Source organism: Epinephelus moara, chromosome 18 (genome assembly GCF_006386435.1).
Source record: "Epinephelus moara isolate mb chromosome 18, YSFRI_EMoa_1.0, whole genome shotgun sequence".
In the NCBI taxonomy this organism is placed as follows: Eukaryota; Metazoa; Chordata; class Actinopteri; order Perciformes; family Serranidae; genus Epinephelus; species Epinephelus moara.
In genome coordinates this window covers 12,123,624-12,146,549 of record NC_065523.1, presented here as the reverse complement: position 1 = coordinate 12,146,549, position 22,926 = coordinate 12,123,624, and the positions used below count along the sequence as shown (strand labels likewise).

General features: G+C 40.6%; 1 protein-coding gene across 1 annotated transcript; it reads left to right on the top strand.

Moving 5' to 3' along the window:
- The first annotated feature begins 778 nt into the window (after positions 1 to 778).
- On the top strand, positions 779 to 22,900 carry LOC126405119 (myosin-4-like). Its single transcript, XM_050068675.1, has 39 exons — positions 779 to 982; positions 1,392 to 1,535; positions 3,616 to 3,772; positions 3,853 to 3,880; positions 3,959 to 4,067; positions 4,170 to 4,262; positions 4,353 to 4,416; positions 4,496 to 4,594; positions 4,683 to 4,786; positions 4,872 to 5,010; positions 5,107 to 5,225; positions 5,799 to 5,948; positions 6,041 to 6,211; positions 6,334 to 6,640; positions 7,642 to 7,718; positions 9,880 to 9,967; positions 10,038 to 10,155; positions 10,228 to 10,351; positions 10,438 to 10,574; positions 10,798 to 11,053; positions 11,159 to 11,401; positions 11,483 to 11,659; positions 13,818 to 13,963; positions 14,227 to 14,317; positions 14,400 to 14,789; positions 14,988 to 15,114; positions 15,201 to 15,319; positions 15,393 to 15,589; positions 15,660 to 15,843; positions 17,606 to 17,771; positions 17,857 to 17,981; positions 18,056 to 18,364; positions 18,447 to 18,650; positions 20,518 to 20,643; positions 20,720 to 20,890; positions 21,137 to 21,241; positions 22,162 to 22,257; positions 22,344 to 22,475; positions 22,553 to 22,900. Exons 1-39 carry the CDS (start codon positions 779 to 781, stop codon positions 22,571 to 22,573), a joined length of 5,817 nt encoding a protein of 1,938 aa, XP_049924632.1. The 3' UTR covers positions 22,574 to 22,900.
- Positions 22,901 to 22,926: the final 26 nt, after the last annotated feature.

The window sequence follows — 22,926 nt, the reverse complement described above, 5'->3', positions numbered from 1 at the left end:
TATTTTTATTATTTTAAATTATATGAGTTGTTATATTTTTTGGTAATTTTGTAAAGCACTTCGAATTGCCTTGTTGTTTAAGGTTGCTATGCAAATAAACTTAACTTGCTTGTTTGTACCTATGTGCGTATTCAGGTTGGTTTGTGTGAATGACATACATATGGAACATGCAGTTGTTTTGTCTTAATTTTCATGTTTTCCATGGAAAATCAATTTCTGGTTTTGATACTGTAAATGCTTTCTTCTTATTATTACTATTATTAGTAGTATTATTCATCTTCGTCTTCTTCTCATTATTTGTTGTTACTTACCAATTTCAATACTCCTCAAATGTGACATTCTGAGGTGTCATTGTACTCTATATTTAACTGTGCTGCATCTTGTGCTTAATCCTTGATCCTTCCTTAGTGACCTGAGCAACAGGTTCGTGTAACTCTACCACTGCATGCCCATGTAAAGGAAGGGGGCTTCACACAAGGACACAATGGTGTGATATAAAAAGGGCCAGTGCAACCAGTTATGTTTGTTATCCCAGCGTGATCAACAAGGTGAGTCCACAATCCGTTGGTGTGTATCAGCTAATTTGCAGAATGATTGTAATTTGGGAGAAGTTGAGACTTACATGTTTTGTTTTTTTTAAACTATAGAGTTCAATTTTCCCTCTTCCTGTTTCTGTATTAGTGCAGTAAGAGGGTGAGTACATTTCAAGCATTATCCACTGCATAAAATAACTTAAAAGATAGTGAAGGTGTTTTTTTGTCTTGATTCAGAGGAGAAAATGAGCGCAGATGGGGAAATGTCAATCTTTGGGCCAGCTGCCCAGTTCCTCCGCAAGTCTGAGAGGGAGAGGACAGAGGCTCAGTCTCGGCCGTTCGACAGCAAGACGGCGTGCTTTGTCAGCGATGAGAAAGAGCTGTATGTGAAGGCTGAGATCCAGGACAGAGTGGACGGCAAAGTCACTGTCAAGACTGTGGATGACAGAGTGGGTGGACTGAAGGGTTATGCTGATAAATTGACCTTTTATTAGACAGTGAACACAGACAGTGAATGTGGTTTGTATGTTTTATGGGATGTCTGACCATATAGGACGCTATTCGATTGAGATTTGGAGGGATTTTATGCAGCTTCAGGGCCTGTAAAAACTGCAATAAAGAATCTGCAGAACTTCATTAGTCTGGCTTCCAACTGAGACATTTAGTCTTCCCTGAAGCTTTATACAAGAGTAATATTTTGTAAGAAATAAAAAGCTCACATCATGTTTTTAGAGCTCATGGAGACATGAAAATTCTGGTTTCTGGTGTCCATGTTTATCTCCTCTCTGGCAGTAAACTTTAAGCATCATATTCTGTTTCACTTTTAAACGACAGACATTTATGCTTTATGTTTTCCAGACATTATCTGTCAGGGAGGACCAAGTTTTTCCCATGAACCCCCCCAAGTTTGATAAGATTGAGGACATGGTGATGATGACGCACCTCCACGAGCCTGCAGTGCTGTTCAACCTGAAGGAGAGATACGCAGCGTGGATGATCTACGTGAGTCCTCCAGCAAATCTGATGCTAATGAGACAGAAACAGACTAGATTAAAAGAGGCGGAGGCTTCAAACTTTGGTATTCTTTAAAATAAGCGACTTTAGATATTTCCACTTGTTTCCAGTGCAGTTTGATATTGAAATGAGTTAAATGTGACAGATTTCTTTGCTTTGTGCTTCATTTTAACAAATGTGTTTAGCTTATTTTATTATTTATATTGGTAAATATTAAGAACACACCTCAGACATAGGGCATAGACATCATGCTTTTACTGTCACATCAAAGCTTCAACAACACTGTTTATCCTCTCAATTGCCAATCACCAGTAGAAACAAGATACACAAGTCACAGTAAAATTCAATTCATAATTCAGCTTTGATGTTTGAATATTTAGATTTTGATGTAACTCTTGACTCTGACAAAACATTTTCCGAACTAAGATTAAAATATTTTTATCATGCACGAATAGCTTCTGTTTCTCCTGGATATTATTTATGACTGCCATCTGCCTGGAACTTAAACCTGCTGCTGATTTAACTAGAAGATCTGAAGAAAATTGGAAACATTTGGCTCCCTGTGGGGTCACTGTCACTAGAGATGATTGCTCATGTTCTGATTTATTGGATGGGGTACATTGTTTTACTCTGATAATGACTCAGCTTTTAAAGCTGGGGTAGGCAGAAATCTCAAAAAGGCAAAAACAACAACAACAGAAAAAACAGAATTCAAAAACACTCCCTCCTTCTTCAACTCTGCCCTTTGTCCTGAGCCCCTCCCACCAGACGACCACAGGTATATGCACGCGCTTCATACAGTAACCCAGTGTTTCCAGTATGTTGATTTATGATCTTATTTCATTTTAAGCACACTCACTCAGCCCGTCTTTGCCCCACTCTCGCTCTCTTTGTTTACCAGACCATAATGAGACAAGACCTAGCCAGCTATAGCCACCTCAGGATCCCTCCACCTTGCTCCCCGTCATAGTGGACTGCTTCACCCCATGGAGAGCAGATAGCAGCACAGGAGACGTACCTTCGGTTGGTATCTGTAGCAGCTTGAATTCGGCCAGTGCAAACCACTCAATGATGAATGTCAGAGCGGGCTGGTGGCCAGCACCAGATCTAACCTGTGTAATGGCAGCAACAGAAAGTTTGGTGATGAAGCAAGGAGTCTGGGTTGTCCAGTCCCTTGGAGCTGGGGTTTGTCCTGGCTGGATTCAGGCTGCTGTGGCCGCAGACTGGGGGTCAGTCTCCAGAGCTGTCTCATACTACTGAGGTGGTCTGTAGTGGCGGAGAGTGAGACAGAGGACACAATGTAATTCGAGACTTTAGCTAATGTTAGCTACATAAATGTGAACTTGAAGCCGCAGCCACGAGCCTTTGGCTCTGGTTAGCAGATCGCTAAACTATTAACATTTTCTGTTGATCTCTGAAGTGCTTTGCAGAAACTGACACGTGTTTTATCTAATTTATTATCAGATTCTTTTTAAGACTCTTTTGATAAGTCCATCTTCCTTTTTTTGGGTTGCTTTGCAGTGTAGACAGTTGTTGCCAATGCTGGAATACCAACTTTTTTCTGCAGGACTCTCCACCGCTGAATCAAGCTTTCATCATCTGCATTTGTAGGACAGCCAATAGGAATGTCTTCTCTCTTAAATTGCGTGGGATTGGCTAAAGTCTCCTGTCACTGGCTAGATTTCTGAAGCCTAAAGACAGACTTAAGAAGCAGTAATCTAGTGTAGTCTTAGAGTTTATTATGCCCATTAATTTAGTTTAAGTAATAGAGTTTATTTTTGCCCAATAATGCCCAAATTAAACTGCCTATCCCAGCTGTAAGGATTTAATATCTACACATTTATAAAAAGTCATGTGAATCAAGTATTTTCACCTGACGATGGCACTAAATGAAAAGTCAGGGGATCACAAAAGGCAGTGGGATTCATCCTCTGGGGACCATGAATGTCTGCACAAAAGTTAGAAGTTACCACCCAATAGTTGTTGAGATATTTCAGTCTAAAACAGAAGTGGAGCGATCGACTGGCATTGCCCATCCCTAGATATTTAGCTTTTCTTCTCCATGCAGACCTACTCTGGGCTCTTCTGTGTGACTGTGAATCCCTATAAATGGCTGCCGGTGTACAACCCAGAGGTGGTGCGGGCCTACAGAGGAAAGAAGAGGATGGAGGTTCCCCCTCACATTTTTGCCCTGTCTGATAACGCCTACCAGTTCATGCTCACCGGTATGTCAGCAGCTCAAAATCAATGCAACTGAATAATTAGCTTTATGTTTTTCACCATATGTCTGCTTTTATGTCCTCAGATCGTGAAAATCAGTCGATACTCATCACGTAAGTTTAGCTAAGATTTTTGTTATCTATTTGCACATAATGCAGTTAAAAATAATAATTAAAATGTTTTTTATTTAGTGGTGAATCTGGAGCAGGCAAGACGGTCAACACCAAACGTGTCATTCAGTATTTTGCAACAATCGCAGTGTCTGCAGACAAGAAAAAGGAGACAATCAGTAAAATAAAGGTGAGCTCAGGACAACTTTTGAGAGGCTGTGCAGCAGGTGGTGTCAGTTAGTGTTGTCCACAGAGGAGAGGGTGCCTAATTTACATGACTGCTTTGTGACAGGGGACTCTGGAGGATCAGATTATCCAGGCCAACCCTCTGCTGGAAGCTTTTGGGAATGCCAAGACAATGAGGAACGACAACTCCTCTCGCTTTGTGAGTCACCACCCGAGAGACTTGGTTTTGATTTGATTACCAAGAATTTGTCCAACACAGAGAGTAAGATGCTACTGTTTTGTTGAACAGGGTAAATTCATTAGAATACACTTTGGCACGACTGGTAAACTGGCATCTGCTGATATCGAAACATGTAAGTTTATGCACATTTGTGTTTGTTTAATTATTTTGCTGCAAAAATTAAGTTAACTGTGTGTATTCTTCCATAAAAGATCTGCTGGAGAAATCAAGAGTGACGTTTCAGCTGGCAGCTGAGAGGAGTTATCATATTTTCTATCAGCTTACTTGCAACAAGAAGCCTGAACTGATCGGTGAATTGATTAACCCTTTTCATCATTGTCCTTTTCCTCATTTACTCATTCACACAAAGAGATTTTAGCTCGATTTCTTTCCTTTCAGACCTGCTTCTCATCACCACCAACCCTTATGACTATGCCTTCGTCAGTCAGGGAGAAATCAGTGTAAAAAGCATAAATGACGCAGATGAGTTAATGGCTACAGATGTAAGTGGACTCTATTGAAGCACACAAAGCTCATCCTCTCTTTTCAGTTGTTTCCCAATCTGACTTTGCACATTTTACAATGCAGGAGGCCTTTGACATTCTGGGTTTCACCTCTGAGGAGAAAATGTCCATCTACAAGCTGACCGGAGCTGTGATGCATTATGGGAACATGAAGTTCAAGCAGAAGCAGCGGGAGGAGCAGGCAGAGCCAGATGGCACCGAGGGTGAGGATCATCCATCCTAATTAATACTGTCATGCAAATTATAGACGCTGAAAAATTCAAATCCAGTTTTTTCTGGTTTTGTTTTGTTTATTGCAGAAGCTGATAAAGCAGCGTATCTGATGGGCCTGAACTCTGCTGATCTGCTGAAAGGTCTCTGTTATCCCAGAGTGAAGGTTGGAAATGAGTATGTCACCAAAGGACAAAATGTGCAGCAGGTAAGACTACTAATTTCTCCAACAATTTCTCCTGGTTATATCCACTGCAGAGGATCATCCATAATGAGCTGTGTGGTTATATCTCAATAACAACATGGTTGATTACCATGTTTTTATCAGCAAGGCATTATTGATAGATATATAAGTTAGGTAGTCACCCCAAAGCCCATTGGTTGCATTCATTAAATACAACCTCAGGTTCGAAATGAGTCATCAGAAGTATTTTACAGGAGGAGAAAAGAGGGATTTAAAAAAAAAAATCATCAGAATTAGAATTTCTTAACTCAGTCAATCCCTTTGTTTCACTGCTGGAAACCAGACTGAAGGCAAAAAAGACAAGAAATAAGCAAGACGTGATGTATTTAGTTACTGTCTGGTGCCTAAAATTGGGTTATTATATAGAAAAAGTGTTACAATTCCAACTGCCTTCATCTGATGTACAGATGCAAACAGATGTGCTGGAGTACAGATCCAACACAACAAACATTTATCACTGTCAAAACATTTTCTTACTGCAGTGTGGCTGTATATTGGTGGAGAAACGGGTCTGCCTTTAACTTCTCGTGTTTCCAGGTGTACAACTCTATTGGTGCCCTCGCCAAATCCGTCTACGAGAAGATGTTTCTGTGGATGGTGATGCGAATCAACCAGCAGCTGGACACAAAACAGTCCAGACAACATTTCATCGGGGTCCTCGATATCGCTGGATTCGAAATTTTTGATGTGAGGGTTCAAAGTCTGTAAAGGTATCTTTTTTCTCCAGATGTTCACTGAATAATGTATTCATATGTGAGCTTTTCTCAATCTTTCTTTAGTACAACAGCATGGAGCAACTGTGCATTAATTTCACCAACGAGAAGCTGCAACAGTTTTTCAACCACCACATGTTTGTGTTGGAACAAGAGGAATACAAGAAAGAAGGGATTGCATGGGAGTTTATTGACTTTGGAATGGACTTAGCTGCCTGCATTGAGCTCATTGAAAAGGTACGGTAATTTAAAATATCATGCTGCATGGCATTAAGCATTGCAACTGTGCAGTGGTGATACAATACTCAAGTAAATGTACTTCCATCACTGCAAATATGATGTTATTAATTGTTTCCTAGCCACTGGGCATCTTCTCCATCCTTGAAGAAGAGTGCATGTTCCCAAAATCATCAGACACGTCTTTCAAGAACAAACTGTATGACCAACATCTTGGAAAGAACAACTGCTTCTTGAAGCCCAAAACAGTCAAAGGGAAACCCGAGGCTCACTTTACTCTGGTGCACTACGCCGGCAACGTGGACTACAACGTCACTGGCTGGCTGGAGAAGAACAAAGACCCTCTGAGCGAGTCTGTGGTGCAGCTGTACCAGAAGTCATCAGTCAAAATATTGGCCATGTTGTATGCAAGCTTCTCTGGATCAGAGGGTGAGTTGGTGTTTAAACACTGATTTCCTGAATACTTTTAATGGTGGTGGAAGTATTCAGTTCCTTTACTTAAAGGGACAGTTCACCGCTAAATTAAAAATGCCTATTTTCCTCTATCTTGTAGTGCTATTTATCATACTAGATTCTTTTAGAGTGAGTTGCCAAGTGTTGGCTGTAGAGATGTCTGCCTTCTCTCTAATACAATGGAACTTGATGGCACTTGGCTTGTGGCGCTCACCAAAAAATACATTTGAATAACTCAAAAGCAATGTGCCTTTCAAGAAATCATGACCTGGTTACAAAAGAAAATCCACAGACCATGCTGTGAGCATTTTCATGTAGGAACTATTTTTTTTTCTACTTGAACTACACTCAGATTCCAGAAAGAATCATACATCTACTGCTACCACACCGAGCACCACTGAGCTGGCTAATGTTACAGCTCAACCAAGGGGGACACCATTAATGTTTACATCTCATGCTGTCATGAACAAAAGTCTCTCGTCCATGAGGATCTGTAACTGTAAACACTGTTGGGTAGTTTTATAGCCTGTATAACAAACCATATTTTATAAACTCTTCATATATTTTGCCTGTAAAATTCTTCATTTGTAAAGTAAAACTGTCTAATGATTGTAGTAAAAGAAAAGGACAATATTTCCTTCTCAAACATAGTTAAGTGGAAGTAGACAGAACTGCATTGAAATGAAGCAGACCCTACCTCAGGGTGAAGCTTAACCCATATACTGAATTATTTCATATTGCTTTGCCTGAGTTCAGCCATCCTCATTTTCCCTATAAGCGTTTTTAGTTAGGCTATCATTATTTTATTAATAATATTTCATAGAATTTGTTCTGCATAATTGTGGAAATGCAGGAATATAAAGTGAATATAAAGTGAAGAATAGCAAGGGGAGTGGTGATTTGTGTTTATGGATGTATCTGGAGAAATATTGTTAATGCAAAGTGAGATACAACTGTTAAATGTATCATTAATGCAGAGGCAGCTGCAGGAGGAACCAAAAAAGGATCCAAGAAGAAGGGGGCATCTTTCCAAACTGTGTCGGCGCTGTTCAGGGTAAGACACTAATAGATCATATGAACACACTCAGCATGGGAGATGAACTGCTAAGGGTCTACTAAAATGTAAAACTGGGATGTGTCTACTATGGGCATATAAATCTGACTAAGATATAGAGCGGCCCAGTTAGCAAATTATGAAGCTACACTGCTAGGTGAGCTTTTAACTCCCACTCACAATACTGTAGTAACACTATAGCCACTACTAAAAGCACAAGTTACACAGTGTTATAGAGCATGAATGAATTTAAATAACAGAAAATAAATGCAGGTGTATTTATTCCCAAATTTGGTGAACAGCACCTTTAAAATGTTGAAATACTTTAAAGAAAAAGCATTATAATACCTGAGGGTTTTGTTTGTTGAATCTGGGTCCTACAGCTGTAGTGGCGAGTCCTGGAGCACTTCTACTGCAGCTCAGACACAGCCTCCAGCACACTATCCACATAATTCACAAATAGTAATACAATTTGTCTTTAAACTACAAATATTTAATTTATCACAGTTCTCAGTGTCCATACTTACTCAGAAACTCAGTGCAAAGTGTCTCTTTTTCCACACGCACGCAGTCACTTCTCCTCCATCCAGGCGCGGTTGCTAAGTTACCTAACTAAGCTAACTAGCCACAGCTCATCTGGTGCTCAGAGTTCATGTAGCTTAGCAAACCACTGAATGAAAATGCCGTCAAACACGCTCCCCTGGTATTTTAACAGAGCTACAGACTGATACAAAACCCCAACTCCTACAAACACGAACACTGTGACTTTAACAGGTTTTATAAACTTACAAACAACAAAACAAAATGTAGCTTCTCTGTGTTCATTTTCTCTTCTGCTTGGTGTTGCGCCCTCCTTCTCTCAGCCTACACTCGTTTGATGTCCCACCCTGCTAGAAACCTGTTGGCGAAGAGACTCATCTTTGATATGCGTTGGTTGGTTAATGACAGACTGACATCTGGCGATATGTTCAAAGACACTTAAAGTGTAGGAAATTCTACCTACTGCAAAATAAATGTCACCTATTGACTTTTAGTCATGGACTTACATGTCCACATAGGACGCGCAAGGTACCCTGGGTGCGTCGGTTGTTGACATTCTGGGACACCATGTGAAGTTATGCCTGTTACATGCATTGTCTTCTTTCAAAATACACTTCCGGTTTCACAGGAACTGTACCGTTTACATACTGTGGCTTTCAAAATAAAAGCACTACATCATTAGTACAACAACGCAAATTGACGTTTTTTTTCCTCTAACAACTACCGCAGGTGTTTGGGTTTAGACAACAAAAACACATGGTTAGGTTTAGGAAAAAAAGAACAGGGTTTGGCTTTAGAATCTTACAGGATGCAAACTCCGCTCTCCTGGGTGAAGGTTGGTGTTTGTTGGACCCATCCACCACCGCTCTCACCCACACTCTACGGAGTTTTGTCGCCTTAACTTTCGCTCTTGTCCCGCCACGTTTTCCCCTGAACTACAAAAACAACCGGCCGCGTATCATCCTGACGTTAAAGGACGGCTTTTTTTTTGGCAGCGTCTGACTTCGGAGTGAGACCAGGTTGGTCTTAACACCTAAATTCTGAATAGCCTTTTTGTAAACCAAATGCATATAAATTAAATAATATGTGAACAAATTTAGTAAGGTACTAGCCTACTCATTTAAAACACTTGAAGACTTACCATTGTAACAAGAACAGTCTGATCAGGCTAATGTCATCATGCTAACAAGCTAAATTGCAGCAGGTATAATGGTTGCCATGTTCACCATGGTAGTTTAGCATGTTAGCAAGCTAACATTTGCTGAACCAGATTTTGTGGCGATTTATGTAATAGTTGAGATATTTCACTTAAAACTGAATGTCAAAGTCATGGTGGTGCTGGAGGGACAGTCAGATGATCACCAAAGTCAGTAGGATTAATCCACTGGGGAACATGAATGTCTGTACAAAATTTCATGGAAATCAATACATTATTTGATGACCAAAAAACTAACTTAAAAACTGAATGCAACTTAAATCATAATCTAGTCCTCTGAAGCTGAATGTAGAATCATAGGGAAAAATACTCTACGCTTAGTGCTAAATGAAAACATGTCTGAACATAAGAAATTTAAACAAAACTTCCAAAAACCCTCAAATTCATATGTACACTTTCTTACAGGAAAATCTTGGGAAGCTCATGACGAATCTGAGAACCACTCATCCTCACTTTGTGCGCTGCTTGATACCAAATGAGACCAAAACACCAGGTAGATTTGATAATCTCATTATTACACATAAAACAACATGGATAAAAACTAATTATTGCCTTCATCACAGGTGCTATGGAGAACCAACTGGTTATCCACCAACTACGCTGCAACGGCGTGCTGGAGGGCATCCGGATCTGCAGGAAAGGATTTCCGAGTAGAATTCTCTACGGGGATTTCAAGCAGAGGTAAATAAAGCTTTCCATCTGAATATCTTATAATATTTGATCCCATACTCAAACCTATACTTTCTCCTGCAGATACAGGATCTTGAATGCCAGTGCTGTTCCAGAGGGACAGTTTATGGATAACAAAAAAGCTGCAGAGAAACTGCTGGGCTCGATCGACGTGGATCACACACAGTACAAGTTTGGACACTCTAAGGTTTGTTTTTCTTTCAGCACACTAGTTGAATAATAGAGATAATAAAGAATGAATGGGCTCCACAGGTAATTACCTTTTCATTTCAGGTGTTTTTTAAAGCTGGTCTGCTGGGCGCTTTGGAGGAAATGAGAGATGAGCGGTTAGCCCAGGTGGTGACGTCCACTCAGGCCCTGTGTCGTGGGTACATCGTTCGACTGGAGTACCAGAAGATGATGGCCAGAAAGTAAAAATATTTACTGCTTTATTATGGCTACTTTTGCTTAAATAAAAGATCTTAGTATTTCTTCTATCACTGCCTCATTGTCAACAATGGTAGCTACGGCCCTGATGCAGTTCTGTGCTGTAAAACCGAAAATAACGTTTTAACGAAAACCAAAGACATATTTGCACGTTTGATGGACATTAGAAATTTGAAGAACAAACTGACCTACCTATTACTTTGACAGGGAGGCGATCTACACCATCCAGTATAACTTCCGTTCCTTCATGAATGTGAAACATTGGCCATGGATGAAGCTGTATTTCAAGCTCAAACCTCTCTTGAAAAGTGCTGAAGCTGAGAAGGAAATGGCCCAGATGAAGGTGGATTTCACAAAGCTCAAAGAAGATCTGGCCAAATTGGAAAACCGGCGAAGAGAACTTGAGGAGAAAATGGTCTCAGTCGTACAAGAGAAGAATGACCTCCTCTTACAAGTCCAGTCAGTAAGTTACACCACAGACAGAGAGTAGTGAGAGGTCACATAGTTGGCATGATTAGTATGATTTGAAGTGTTTATCTTTAATATTGGTGTATAAACTTGAAATCAGGAGGCAGACAACCTCCTGGATGCAGAGGAGAGGTGTGAAGGACTCATCAAAAGTAAGATCCAGCTAGAGGCCAAGCTAAAGGAGGTGGCAGAGAGACTGGAGGATGAAGAGGAGGTAAACGCTGAGCTGACGGCCAAGAAGAGGAAGCTTGAGGACGAGTGCTCTGAACTGAAGAGGGACATTGACGACTTAGAGCTCACCTTGGCCAAAGTGGAGAAGGAGAAACATGCTGTAGAAAACAAGGTAATATCATATGGCCTGCATCGTCTACTGTATATCATATTTAGGGGAAATTGTAACATCTGTTTTTAATAATGTCTTTAGGTGAAAAACCTGATGGAAGAAATCATGAGCCAAGATGAAAACATCACCAAGCTGTCGAAGGAGAAGAAAGAGCTTCAGGAGGCTCATCAGCAAACGCTGGACGACCTGCAGTCAGAGGAGGACAAAGTAAACACTCTGACCAAAGCCAGAACTAAACTAGAGCAGCAGGTAGATGAGGTGAGTTACTGCACAACTGTGGCAGAGGAAGTATTCAGATCCTTAAAGGGGAACTACGCCTATTTTTAAATTTCATACGTTATTTTTTTGGTCTAAAACAGCCGAAAAAGAGTAGTAAATAATAATAAATAACTCTCTCCGAAATCCAAATGCTAGAGTGCTAAAACTCAAGTTTGTGATGTCATAGGGTATTAAGTCTGGAGCTGCTCCATAGACAGTGAATGGTGAAAGATGTTATAGATGACACTGAGAGCACCCAGAGGAATGTTCTGAGTATATGGGTACATTTTCTGTTTCAGAACTGAGAACACTGCAATAGAATAAAACTCATTTGGGTATAAAAAACAAACAAACATTCTACGCCACAAGTCCAGTGTCCCATTCACTGTTTATGGAGCAGCTCCAGACTTTATATACTATGACATCACACGATTCAGACTTACTTCTCTGGTATCTGGCTTTGAGAGAGAGTAGCTCATGTTCACAAGAATTGATGAACTTTCCTACGCCATGGAAATAACATATTGGAATTTTTATTTTAGTTTTATGTTCCCCTTTGATTAAAGGTCCTAATACCACACTGTAAAAATGCTCTGGTCCTGCACTGAAAATGTTACTCAGGTAAAGTATGATAAGGAAAATCAGATCACATCTAATCAGGAAAATGTATTTTAAGTTTTAAAAGTACAAAGATTTTCCCTGTGACTGTTATACTGTATATATTATATATTTAGATTATTATTACTCATGCATAAAAGCAGGATTTTACTGTTGGTTGGTTTGAGGTGATCATTTCAGGGGGTCATTTTTCATTATGGATTAATCTGCTAATTATTTTCTCCATTAATCAATTGTTTGGTTTGCAAAAATTCTGACAATAGTGAGAAATGCCGTCACAATTACCCAGAGCCCAAACTGACACCCTCACAAAAGCTGCCATAAAAGTATTAAATAGCCTACACATTAAAATTACTGAAATAATAAAGTAAAAGGAAAAGCAGTCAATCTTAACATTTGTGAAGCTAAAACTACTGATTAACTGACTAATTGTAAAATATTAAACATGAAATTCTTTATTTTTGGTGTGCAAAGTCCTCATTTGTAAAGTAAAGCTGCAAAGCTTGAATGTAGTAGAGCAAAATGGATAATATTTCCTGCTGATTTATAGTGAAGTAGAAGTAAGAAAGTGGCTTGAAAACGGAACACCCAAGTTAAGTACAAGTACCCCAAAATTGTACTTAAATGGAAGCTAAGGTATTTTTCAACCTGGACCCAATTTTTCCATGTCTTTGTGTCTAAATGACTAATGGAGATAACAGTTTTTTAATTTGGTCCCATCAATTTACATCCACTAAAAGTGATTGTTTTTGCCAGTGACAGGTTCAGATTGCTATTAGAAGAGTCTTACAACATTACTGAAAAGATCCTACACAGGCCTGGTCTCATTTGTATTATTTGCTCATGAAAATGACCAAGTCTCCCTCAAGGAGAAGTGTTGTTCTGAAATCACTGGGACTTTTTCACATTGCTACAATCAGCTTAATACTCAGCCATGACATTCATAGTCTTTTAGATAACACTAGGCTACCTTTTTTTGTACTTCTGTAACACAACAAACTCCTCCCAGCACTCCTCTCTCCAACTCTCACTAATGTTTCCACAAGAACTCACCTCCAGCAAGATTTCAAATGAGACTTCTTAAGCAAGAATTGGTTTAAATAACAAAAAGACCACAGAAAGGCAAATAAGATGTTTCATTTCTCTTTAGGGTCTTTTTTGTAATGTTGTCACACACTTATAACAACAATCTGAGCCTATCAGTGGCAAAAACAAGCACTTAGTACACGTAACTTGCCAGTGTGCAGTTACCTGTATGAATTACATTGCGGCCTGTTTCAGCGCTCTGGCTGCGGTGGTCTCTCTCAATACTGGATCAATTACAAAATTGTTCCCTCCATTAGTCACTTAGAAACAAAACAACAGGAAAATCGAAGGGTCAAAGTTGAAAATATAAGTACTGTACTTAAGTATCATTCAAGTACAGTACTTGAGTAAATGTACTCAGTTACATTCCACCACTGCTGTACCTACAGGTAAGACTGAAAAGGTGTAGTATGTTCCTGTCATTAAGATGTAATGACAGTATGTGTGATTTCAGTTGGAGAGTTCATTAGAACAAGAGAAGAAGGTCCGTATGGATCTGGAGAGAGCCAAGAGGAAGCTGGAGGGGGATCTGAAACTGGCTCATGAGTCCATCATGGATCTGGAGAATGAGAAACAGCAGCTGGATGAAAAGCTGAAAAAGTGAGATGATACCCACAAAAAGGTTTTAATGAATAGATGAGTAACTCTCCATCTACACTGTGTGCTATAGTGGTTTCTCAAATGTTGATCAGTTTGTCAAAGCTATTGCACCTGTCCTGTTTAATAATGCCAATACATAAATAAATAAATAAATATTAACATTAGTCCAATGATTCTGCCTCACACTTTGCTTGATGATGCATTTTCTAAATTTTCAAATATTCAATATTCAAATAAACAGCGAGCTTCACTTAATTTTGCAGAAAAGACTTTGAGTTGTCACAGCTGCAGACAAAGATAGAAGATGAACAGGCTCTCGGTGGTCAGCTGCAGAAGAAAATAAAAGAGCTGCAGGTAAGGAATTCAATCACTGGCTCTGGTGTGAGGTGATATCACAAAGCTAAATTACTTCAGTGGGTGTATGCTTCTTCTGCAGGCCCGAATTGAGGAGCTGGAGGAGGAAAATGAGTGTGAGCGTTCAGCTCGAGCCAAAGTAGAGAAGCAAAGATATGATCTGTCCAGAGAGCTGGAGGAGATCAGTGAGAGGCTGGAGGAGGCCGGAGGAGCCAGTGCCGCTCAGGCCGAGATGAACAAGAAGCGGGAAGCTGAGTTTCTCAAACTCCGCAGAGACCTGGAGGAGTGTTCGCTGCAGCACGACGCCATGTCTGCTGCTCTGCGCAAGAAACACGCAGACAGTGTGGCTGAACTCAGTGAACAGCTGGATAACCTTCAAAGGGTCAGGCAGAAACTAGAGAAGGAGAAGAGTGAGTTAAGGCTGGAGGTGGATGACTTAGCGAGTAATGTGGAAACCATGGCTAAAGCAAAGGTTGGTTATCAAAGTCTTCATGAATTTCAGCTGATCCAAGAGGGTTTTATAGAGTTTTGTAAGTCAGCTGTTAGACAAATGCAGTACAATATATGCCTCTGAGATGAAGTGGAGTAGAAGTATAAAGTTGCATTAAATGAAAATACTCAAAGACATGTCAAGTGCATCTTTTCTTTTTTAAATTTCATTTAATTTCAGATCAATTTAGAGAAAATGTGCCGCTCGCTTGAGGACCAACTAAATGAGGTAAAAACCAAAGAGGAGGAGCATCAGAGGCTAATAAATGACCTGTCGACTCAGAAAGCTCGGCTGCAGACAGAAAACGGTGAGAAATATTTGATCATAGCTGAGCAGCAGTCGCAAACACTCACAGAGGAGGCAGTGCTAAATGTTTCTACACTTATCATCCAGCTGAAATGGTTCGCCGGCTCGAGGAAAAAGAATCTTTCATGACACAGCTAACTCGGGGAAAGCAAGCTTTTATTCAGCAGATTGAGGAGCTGAAAAGACTCCATGAGGAGGAGGTTAAGGTAAGAAACAAGCACAGTGAAATGTTTTAAAGTTTGAAGATATAACTATGTGTTAATTTTCATTTCTTTTAAGGCAAAAAATGCCCTGGCTCACGGGCTGCAGTCATCTCGACATGACTGTGAGCTGCTGAGAGAGCAGTACGAGGAGGAACAGGAGGCCAAAGCTGAGCTGCTCCGCTGCCTGTCCAAAGCCAACAGCGAGGTGGCCCAATGGAGAACCAAATACGAAACAGACGCCATCCAGCGCAATGAAGAGCTTGAGGAGGCAAAGTAAGAAAAATGACACCAGTTAAAACATGATATTATCTCATTAGATCTTATAATGTGTGATCCCCGGCAGGAAGAAGCTGGCGCTGCGTCTGCAGGAAGCAGAAGAAGCCGTAGAGGCCGTCAACTCTAAGTGTTCCTCTCTGGAGAAGACGAAGCAGCGGCTGCAAGGAGAGGTGGAGGACTTAATGATGGACATTGAGAGGTCAAATGCTGCTGCTGCCGCCTTGGACAAGAAACAAAGAAATTTTGATAAGGTTGAGATCTTGAGACCCCCTAAAATGTCATGTAAATTCATGCTAATGTGACTGATAATTTAGTTAGTTAGTTGGTAGACTATAATAAAACTACACAGAAAGTATGATGTAGAGGGAGCAACTAATGGAAGAAAAAATCATGTGAACATTCGTAAAGTGTTTGCTACATGGGACATTATGCAAGTGGCCAGAAGTGTTTTTAGTGAAAGGTTGGCTGGCGACATCACTGAACACAACCATAGACTTCAAAAATAATGGACGTAGCTACCGTGACGTCACACATCAGTTTGAGGCCTTGAGATTACTATTGCGGTCGTCACCACTTGATTTTTTTTAGCCCGAAGTGACCATATTTGGGCATGAGGCTGGCACTGTGGAGGCATGTGGACGGGGTGGCAGACAGCCTGTCACTCAAAGTAGCCTTCCCTTAATTATGCATAACCTTAAGTTATGTAAACATTCACCCCTTGTACAGTCATCTTGAATGGGTATATTAGCTATAGAGACCAAAACTGTCTTTTGTAAACTTGTTTCTTTCTGCTGTAAAGTTGGGCACATTAACATTGGGGTCTATGGGGATTGACTCGCCTCTGGAGCCAGCCTCATGTGGCCATTCAGTGAACTGCAGTTTCTGGCACTTTGTGTTGGCTTCATTTTTCAGCTCCAAAGAGTTGCTGTTTGAACACAGCACAGTTTTTTTGCAAAAAGAAAATGGTATTAAATATAGTTGTTGTTTTTTTTCTTTCTTTTTGTAAAATAGTTTCTTTTGGGACACGCTGCTTCCCTTTGAAAGGCGTAGGGAGGCTGCTGTATGAAGCACTTTATCGGAGGTGGGAGATGCATTTTCAAAACCGACCAGTCAGTCTTCATCCTTTAGGTCTCGTCTCTTGTAAAACCTTAACATGATGTTTAAAAACACTGCAGCTAAAGCATAAAGAAAGTAAGTTAAAAGTAAGTTTCTAAGTGTGGATTTTGGTGCAGAGGGAGGTGAATACAATGTGCTGCAACTATTGTTTGTATTGTAGTTGGGTTTCTAATCCTTTTGGCCAGAGGGGCAATAATAAGTCCATTCCTCACCTGAAAACAAACTTGGACAAGCTGCACAAAGGTTAGTTGTATGCTTATTGGAAGTGTTTCTCAAGAGAAAAACCCACATGGTGAGGATTACAGCTATGGCAAATGCACAACAATTGCAAACAGGGTTAGCATATCTAGAAAATACCCGCAGCGATGCCGTAATCTAAAACCCCATACCTCAAAACTGTTTTACCATTATTGTAATTTTAACACAAGACCACCAAAACCAAGAATGTCTGTGACATAATGAATGAGAAGCATCATTGCTGCCTGCCTGACAATATAGCAACATCTCTTACAGAACCAAAATGATATGTTTGCGTTGCTTTTTCCATGTAGTTTCAAGTTTTTCATTGTCCCTCTTTTAGCTTTAGTAGTATCATTGTCTGCATTTATTTTTGTTTCATCCACTGCCTGATCTTGTATTGTTTGATCTGCTACTGGTTATGCTTCAGATGTCTCTAAGAAAGTAGATTTTCACTCTTAAAAACCTGATTGTTTAAATAATGGTTTAAAAAATTAGCAGGTAACCTTTCTCAACCCTTTCTCAAGGCAACACATTAGTCATTATCATATTCGGAAGAAGCATAAATGTAAAGTAAACATCTAACAAGACCTCTTTCAGCTGTCAAAATGGTAGTGCTAGTGTGTTTTAAATATTCAACTGTAATATCTTTTCCTGTAGGTTGTTGCTGAGTGGAAACAGAAACATGAGGAAGGTCAGACGGAGCTGGAGTCGACTGTAAAAGAGGTGCGTTGTTTGGGCACTGAGAACTTCAAAATGAAGAATGCCTTTGAGGAATGCCTGGAACAACTCGAGACGCTCAAACGGGAAAATAAAAACCTTCAACGTATGTCAGCACCTTCCTAATGCAGAGCATAGCTGATGCTTTTAATGCAGAGAAATGATAGAAACTTCTATGTTTCTTTTTCCAGAGGAAATAATGGACCTGACCGAGCAGCTGGGAGAGACGGGCAAAACCATCCATGAGCTGGAGAAATCAAAGAAACAGGCTGAACAGGAGAAGCTGGAGGCTCAGGCTGCTCAGGAGGAGGCAGAGGTAAGTAAACAATCAAAATCATATATATTAAAACATACACCATTAATATGACTGCATGTCACATATGGATTCAGGCCTCCCTGGAGCACAATGAATCCAAGATCCTGCGAGTCCAGCTAGAGCTGAATCAGGTGAAATCCGAGGTGGACAAGAAGATAGCGGAGAGGGACGAAGAGATCGAGCAGCAAAAGAGAAACAGCCAACGAGTCATTGACACCATGCAGAGTAATTTTGATGCTGAAGTCCGGAGCAGGAATGACGCTCTGAGAGTGAAGAAAAAGATGGAGGGGGACCTGAATGAGATGGAGATCCAGCTGGGTCACGCTAACAGGCAGGCGGCCGAGTCCCAGAAACAACTGAGGAACATACAAGTCCAGCTCAAGGTGAGACTCGCGTAATGACTGAGCTGTGTTTGCTTTGTTTGCACATACAGTGGAAAAAAACTGTTTATACTCCACCGTACAGGAAGTTCAGATTCACCTTGAAGACGCTCTGAGAAACAGTGAGGACATGAAGGAGCAGGTGGCTATTACTGAGCGCAGGAGTAACCTCATGCAGGCAGAGATGGAGGAGGTCAGATCCGCTCTGGAGCAAACTGAGAGGAGCCGCAAGCTGGTGGAGCAGGAACTGCTGGACGCCAGCGAGAGGGTGCAGCTGCTGCACTCACAGGTTCAAAACTACATTTATTTCATCAGCAGTTTTAGCCTCATAGACTTCCTCTTTCCATCATGAGTTTGTTGCTTCAAGGTTTATATTTTTATATCTACAGTTTCTATCTAGACCTTTATAGAATCTTTCAGCTCATTGTTTAGTTTTCTGGCCCACAGCCCACTGAACACTACCTGCTCAGCAGCAAACAGCAGACAGATACAGTTAGAGACTCGCTGGTGAACAAAGTGGAGCATTTAGCAGCTTAAGAGGCAGGTGGTGGAGACCAAAAACAGAGATAAAAATAAAATGAATATTAAACTTGTAAAAGAAAGATGGACAAAAGCATGCCTCCAAATGCTGGATTTGCAAACAGTCAACTGTTTAACAATTTGTTTCTGCTGCCCCCACATGGAAAGAATAATAAGTTATCGCAGGGTTAAAGCTACAATTGGTGACTTTTACAACAATAACTATTTGTCATATTTCTGAAACTGCCACTATATCTAGACAGTAGTGAATAAGACAAGATAATCTGAAAAAAATATCATGTTCCTTTTCCTCCTCATAGTTCCACTCATTACGTTTGCTAGAATCTACTACATGTGAAGGAAACCAACCAATCAGAGCTGAAGCGATTTGAATGCAGCTGTAAATCATGTCAGTCATTGCTCGTCAGCTGTGGTCAAACTGACTAGGCCTCAGATATTTTCAGAAACATATTTTAGTGAACTGTCTAAATGCAAAATGAGAATGTTGCTTCAGCCAATCGATGCTTGGTTTTCACTTAGCTGTTTTCGACATGGTGGTTGGGCTGCTAACTTTGTCCTTTTATAGCTAAATGGCACACTAAATTATGTTTCTGAATACATATGAAGCAAGAAATTGCCAATACAGGAACATAATGTGGGTTACATTAAGAGAGGGTTGCCTAAAAACCCCAATTTGCTCAGTCAATTTAAACATTTTTTGGAAACAGCTCGCACTGAAAACCTTTAAGTACAATACAGTAACATAAAAGTTTTGAGTAGGCTACACCAGACACAAAATCAGTGTCACAGGAATTTTATGTCCCATCCATCCATCCATCTATCCATCTTCTAACCGCTTCATCCTCTTGAGGGTCGCGGGGGGGCTGGAGCCTATCCCAGCTGACATTGGGAGGGGCAGGGTACACCCTGGACAGGTCGCCAGACTATCACAGGGCTGACACATAGAGACAGACAACCATTCGCACTCACATTCACACCTACGGACAATTTATAGTTATCAATTAAGCTAGTCCCCAATCTGCATGTCTTTGGACTGTGGGAGGAAGCTGGAGTACCTGGAGAAAACCCACGCTGACACGGGGAGAACATGCACCGCACAGAAGGGCTCCCACACCCGGGATTGAACCAGGAGCCCTCTTGCTGTGAGGCGACAGTGCTAACCACCACACCACCGTGCCGCCCATATTTCAGCAAATATGACAAAAGTTAATATAAAAGCTACCAACTGTAGCTTTAACCCAGAAAACATTCACCACAGAATTAGGAAAACATGATCACATACAGGTGGTACTGCACTTGTCAGAGAATAATGAAACTAGCTGCATCTCCAAACTCCCAAAGCTTAGTAGGTGCAAAATATGTACAAATACATCATCTATTTCTTGCTTTAAATGTATTCAGAACCTGACTTTGGCAGATAAACTAGAAAAAAATAAGTCATACCCCAGTGAGTAGTGCATTCACCCAGATTGGTGCAAGTGTCCGAACTGTCCAAACTGATTCATGACCTTTCTTTCAGTAATTGTACCACAGTTTGTTTGGCAGTGGTAAAACAACACTTGTGAAGTGAAGTTGTATTTCAGCACTAAGTTTTCTTATAATAACATTTCTCACAGAACACCAGCCTGCTCAACAGTCGGAAGAAGCTGGAGGCTGATCTTTCTCACATTCAGGGTGAGATGGACGACACTGTTCAAGCATCCAGGAACGCTGAAGAGAAAGCCAAGAAGGCCATCACTGATGTAAGTGTCTGGATTTTGCTCAAGTGTTAACTTCCTAAACAGCAATCTAATCAATATTTGAACTACTTTTTTCCAGGCTGCCATGATGGCCGAGGAGCTGAAGAAAGAGCAGGACACCAGCGCTCACCTGGAGAGGATGAAGAAGAACCTGGAGGCGACTGTGAAAGACCTGCAGCAGCGTCTCGACGAGGCGGAGAGCTTAGCCATGAAGGGTGGGAAGAAGCAACTCCAAAAACTGGAAGCAAGGGTGATGTATTAAACTTTAATCCCCAATAAATCCTGCCTGATTAAATCATCTGTTCAAATCTTTGTGGTTCTGTAAAACCTGCTACTTTATTCAACCATTTATTTCAGGAAAATGAGTTTCTCAAAGCATCATGTAAAAACTATTGATGTTTCCTGCAGCAGGGCCTATTGATCTCGCAGGCCTGGATGACCAGAGCTTATTTTATCTTTGCATTCGATTTAAGAAGGTTTAAATGCTTGTTTGCAGGTGCGAGAGCTGGAGAACGAGCTCGAAGCTGAACAAAGACATGGGTCAGACGCTGTGAAAGGGGTTCGCAAACTTGAGCGCAGGATTAAAGAGCTCACCTATCAGGTAAACTCACAACATACCTGATTCACTGTCAGTGTTTTACTATTAAATATGATGTTTTTGGATTCATACTACAGCTGCTTTAATGTGTATGTTGCATTTTACTGCTGTAGATGTTAAAGGTTGTACTAATTAATCTACAGCAATGCATCATATTCAATAAGATCATCATATGTTTGCAGCATCACTATCCTGTCAGAACCACATCTCTCTATAAAGTCAACTTTTCATGGTGTCAAAAACAGCCCACTTGTCAGTTGTGTGATGATGCATTTTCCAGCTGATCCAAGAGGGTTTTTAAGGAGTTTATTTAGCTTAAGAAGTAGAAGAATTTTCTCAACACACAAAGTAACACTTTATCCTTCAGTTTATCAGCAAAAAAAAATATAAATCCAAAGTTGGAAGTACATGGTTTTCACTGGACAGGAAGAGGATGAAAATTTGCAATCTGTAAAAGTGACTAAAGCTGTCAGACAAATGTATCTGAGTAAAACGTACAATATTTGCTCCTGAGGTTGAGATGATGAGACAAAGGGCCCCACACCTCTCCTACACAGGAGCAAGACACACAGACTTTTATTTTGGTTTTGCATCTTTTTGTAGTCATTATGCAGGTTTCTTTTTGTGGGTTTGTGTCTCTTTGTAATCATTTTGAGTCTCTTCCTGGTCGGCATGTGTTAATTTGAAATCTGACATTTTGCAATTGAAGGCAAGGTGGCCCACTGACACTCTGGGCCCCTGTGCCTGTGCCAGCAATGCATCCATGCTGAGATGTAGTGGAGTAGACGTATGACGTTGCATGAAATACTTAAAAATAAATACTATAAGTGCATTGAATTTGTACTCAAAGAACTTGAGTAAATATGCTTGGTTACTTTCCACCAATCAGTTGTAACTTATTGTCTCCCATTATCAAACATCAGTCTGATGAGGACAGGAAGAACATGATGAGACTTCAGGAACTCGTGGACAAATTCCAGCTGAAGGTCAAAGTGTACAAAAGGCAGGCTGAAGAAGCTGTGAGTAACATTTGTTTCCTGATTCAAACATAGATTTCAGTCGCATTTGGAGATTTCTAATTTATCAGTTATGTTGTATCTGACAGGAAGAACAGGCCAACACTCATCTGGTGAAACTGAGGAAGGTGCAGCACGAGCTGGATGAGGCTGTAGAGCGCGCAGACATCGCCGAGTCCCAGATCAATAAGATGAGAGCGAAGAGTCGTGACATGGGGAAGGTGAGTCAGTGAGCTTCTGGCAACAAAGTGGATCTTATAATTACTGATAATGTCTTCCTCTTTTTCTCATCTACCAGGCAAAAGAGAGTGGAGAGTAGTCTGTGGCTGCCATGAAGACAGTCTGTTGTGTCTCTGAAGCTGAGCTAGTGTGCAACATACTCTTAACCAAATGTGTGTTTATTTATTCATTTAAAGCCATTATGTGTATAAGTGCATGAGGTCTCAGCATCTTTAAAATTAATTTGATGGCCTACATTTTTGTTTGAAAAATCCCGGTGTAAAGTGTTAGTGTTCAGTCACTGCTGTTGAGTAAATATTAGGAATTGAGTGCTACTATGAATTGAGATGAACAGTTGGTGGAGCTAATTCTCCAGTCAGGTGCCATTATACCATAGCAGAGGAAGAAGAAGAAGAAGAAGAAGAAGAAGAAGGTGCAACAAGATGATGCAAT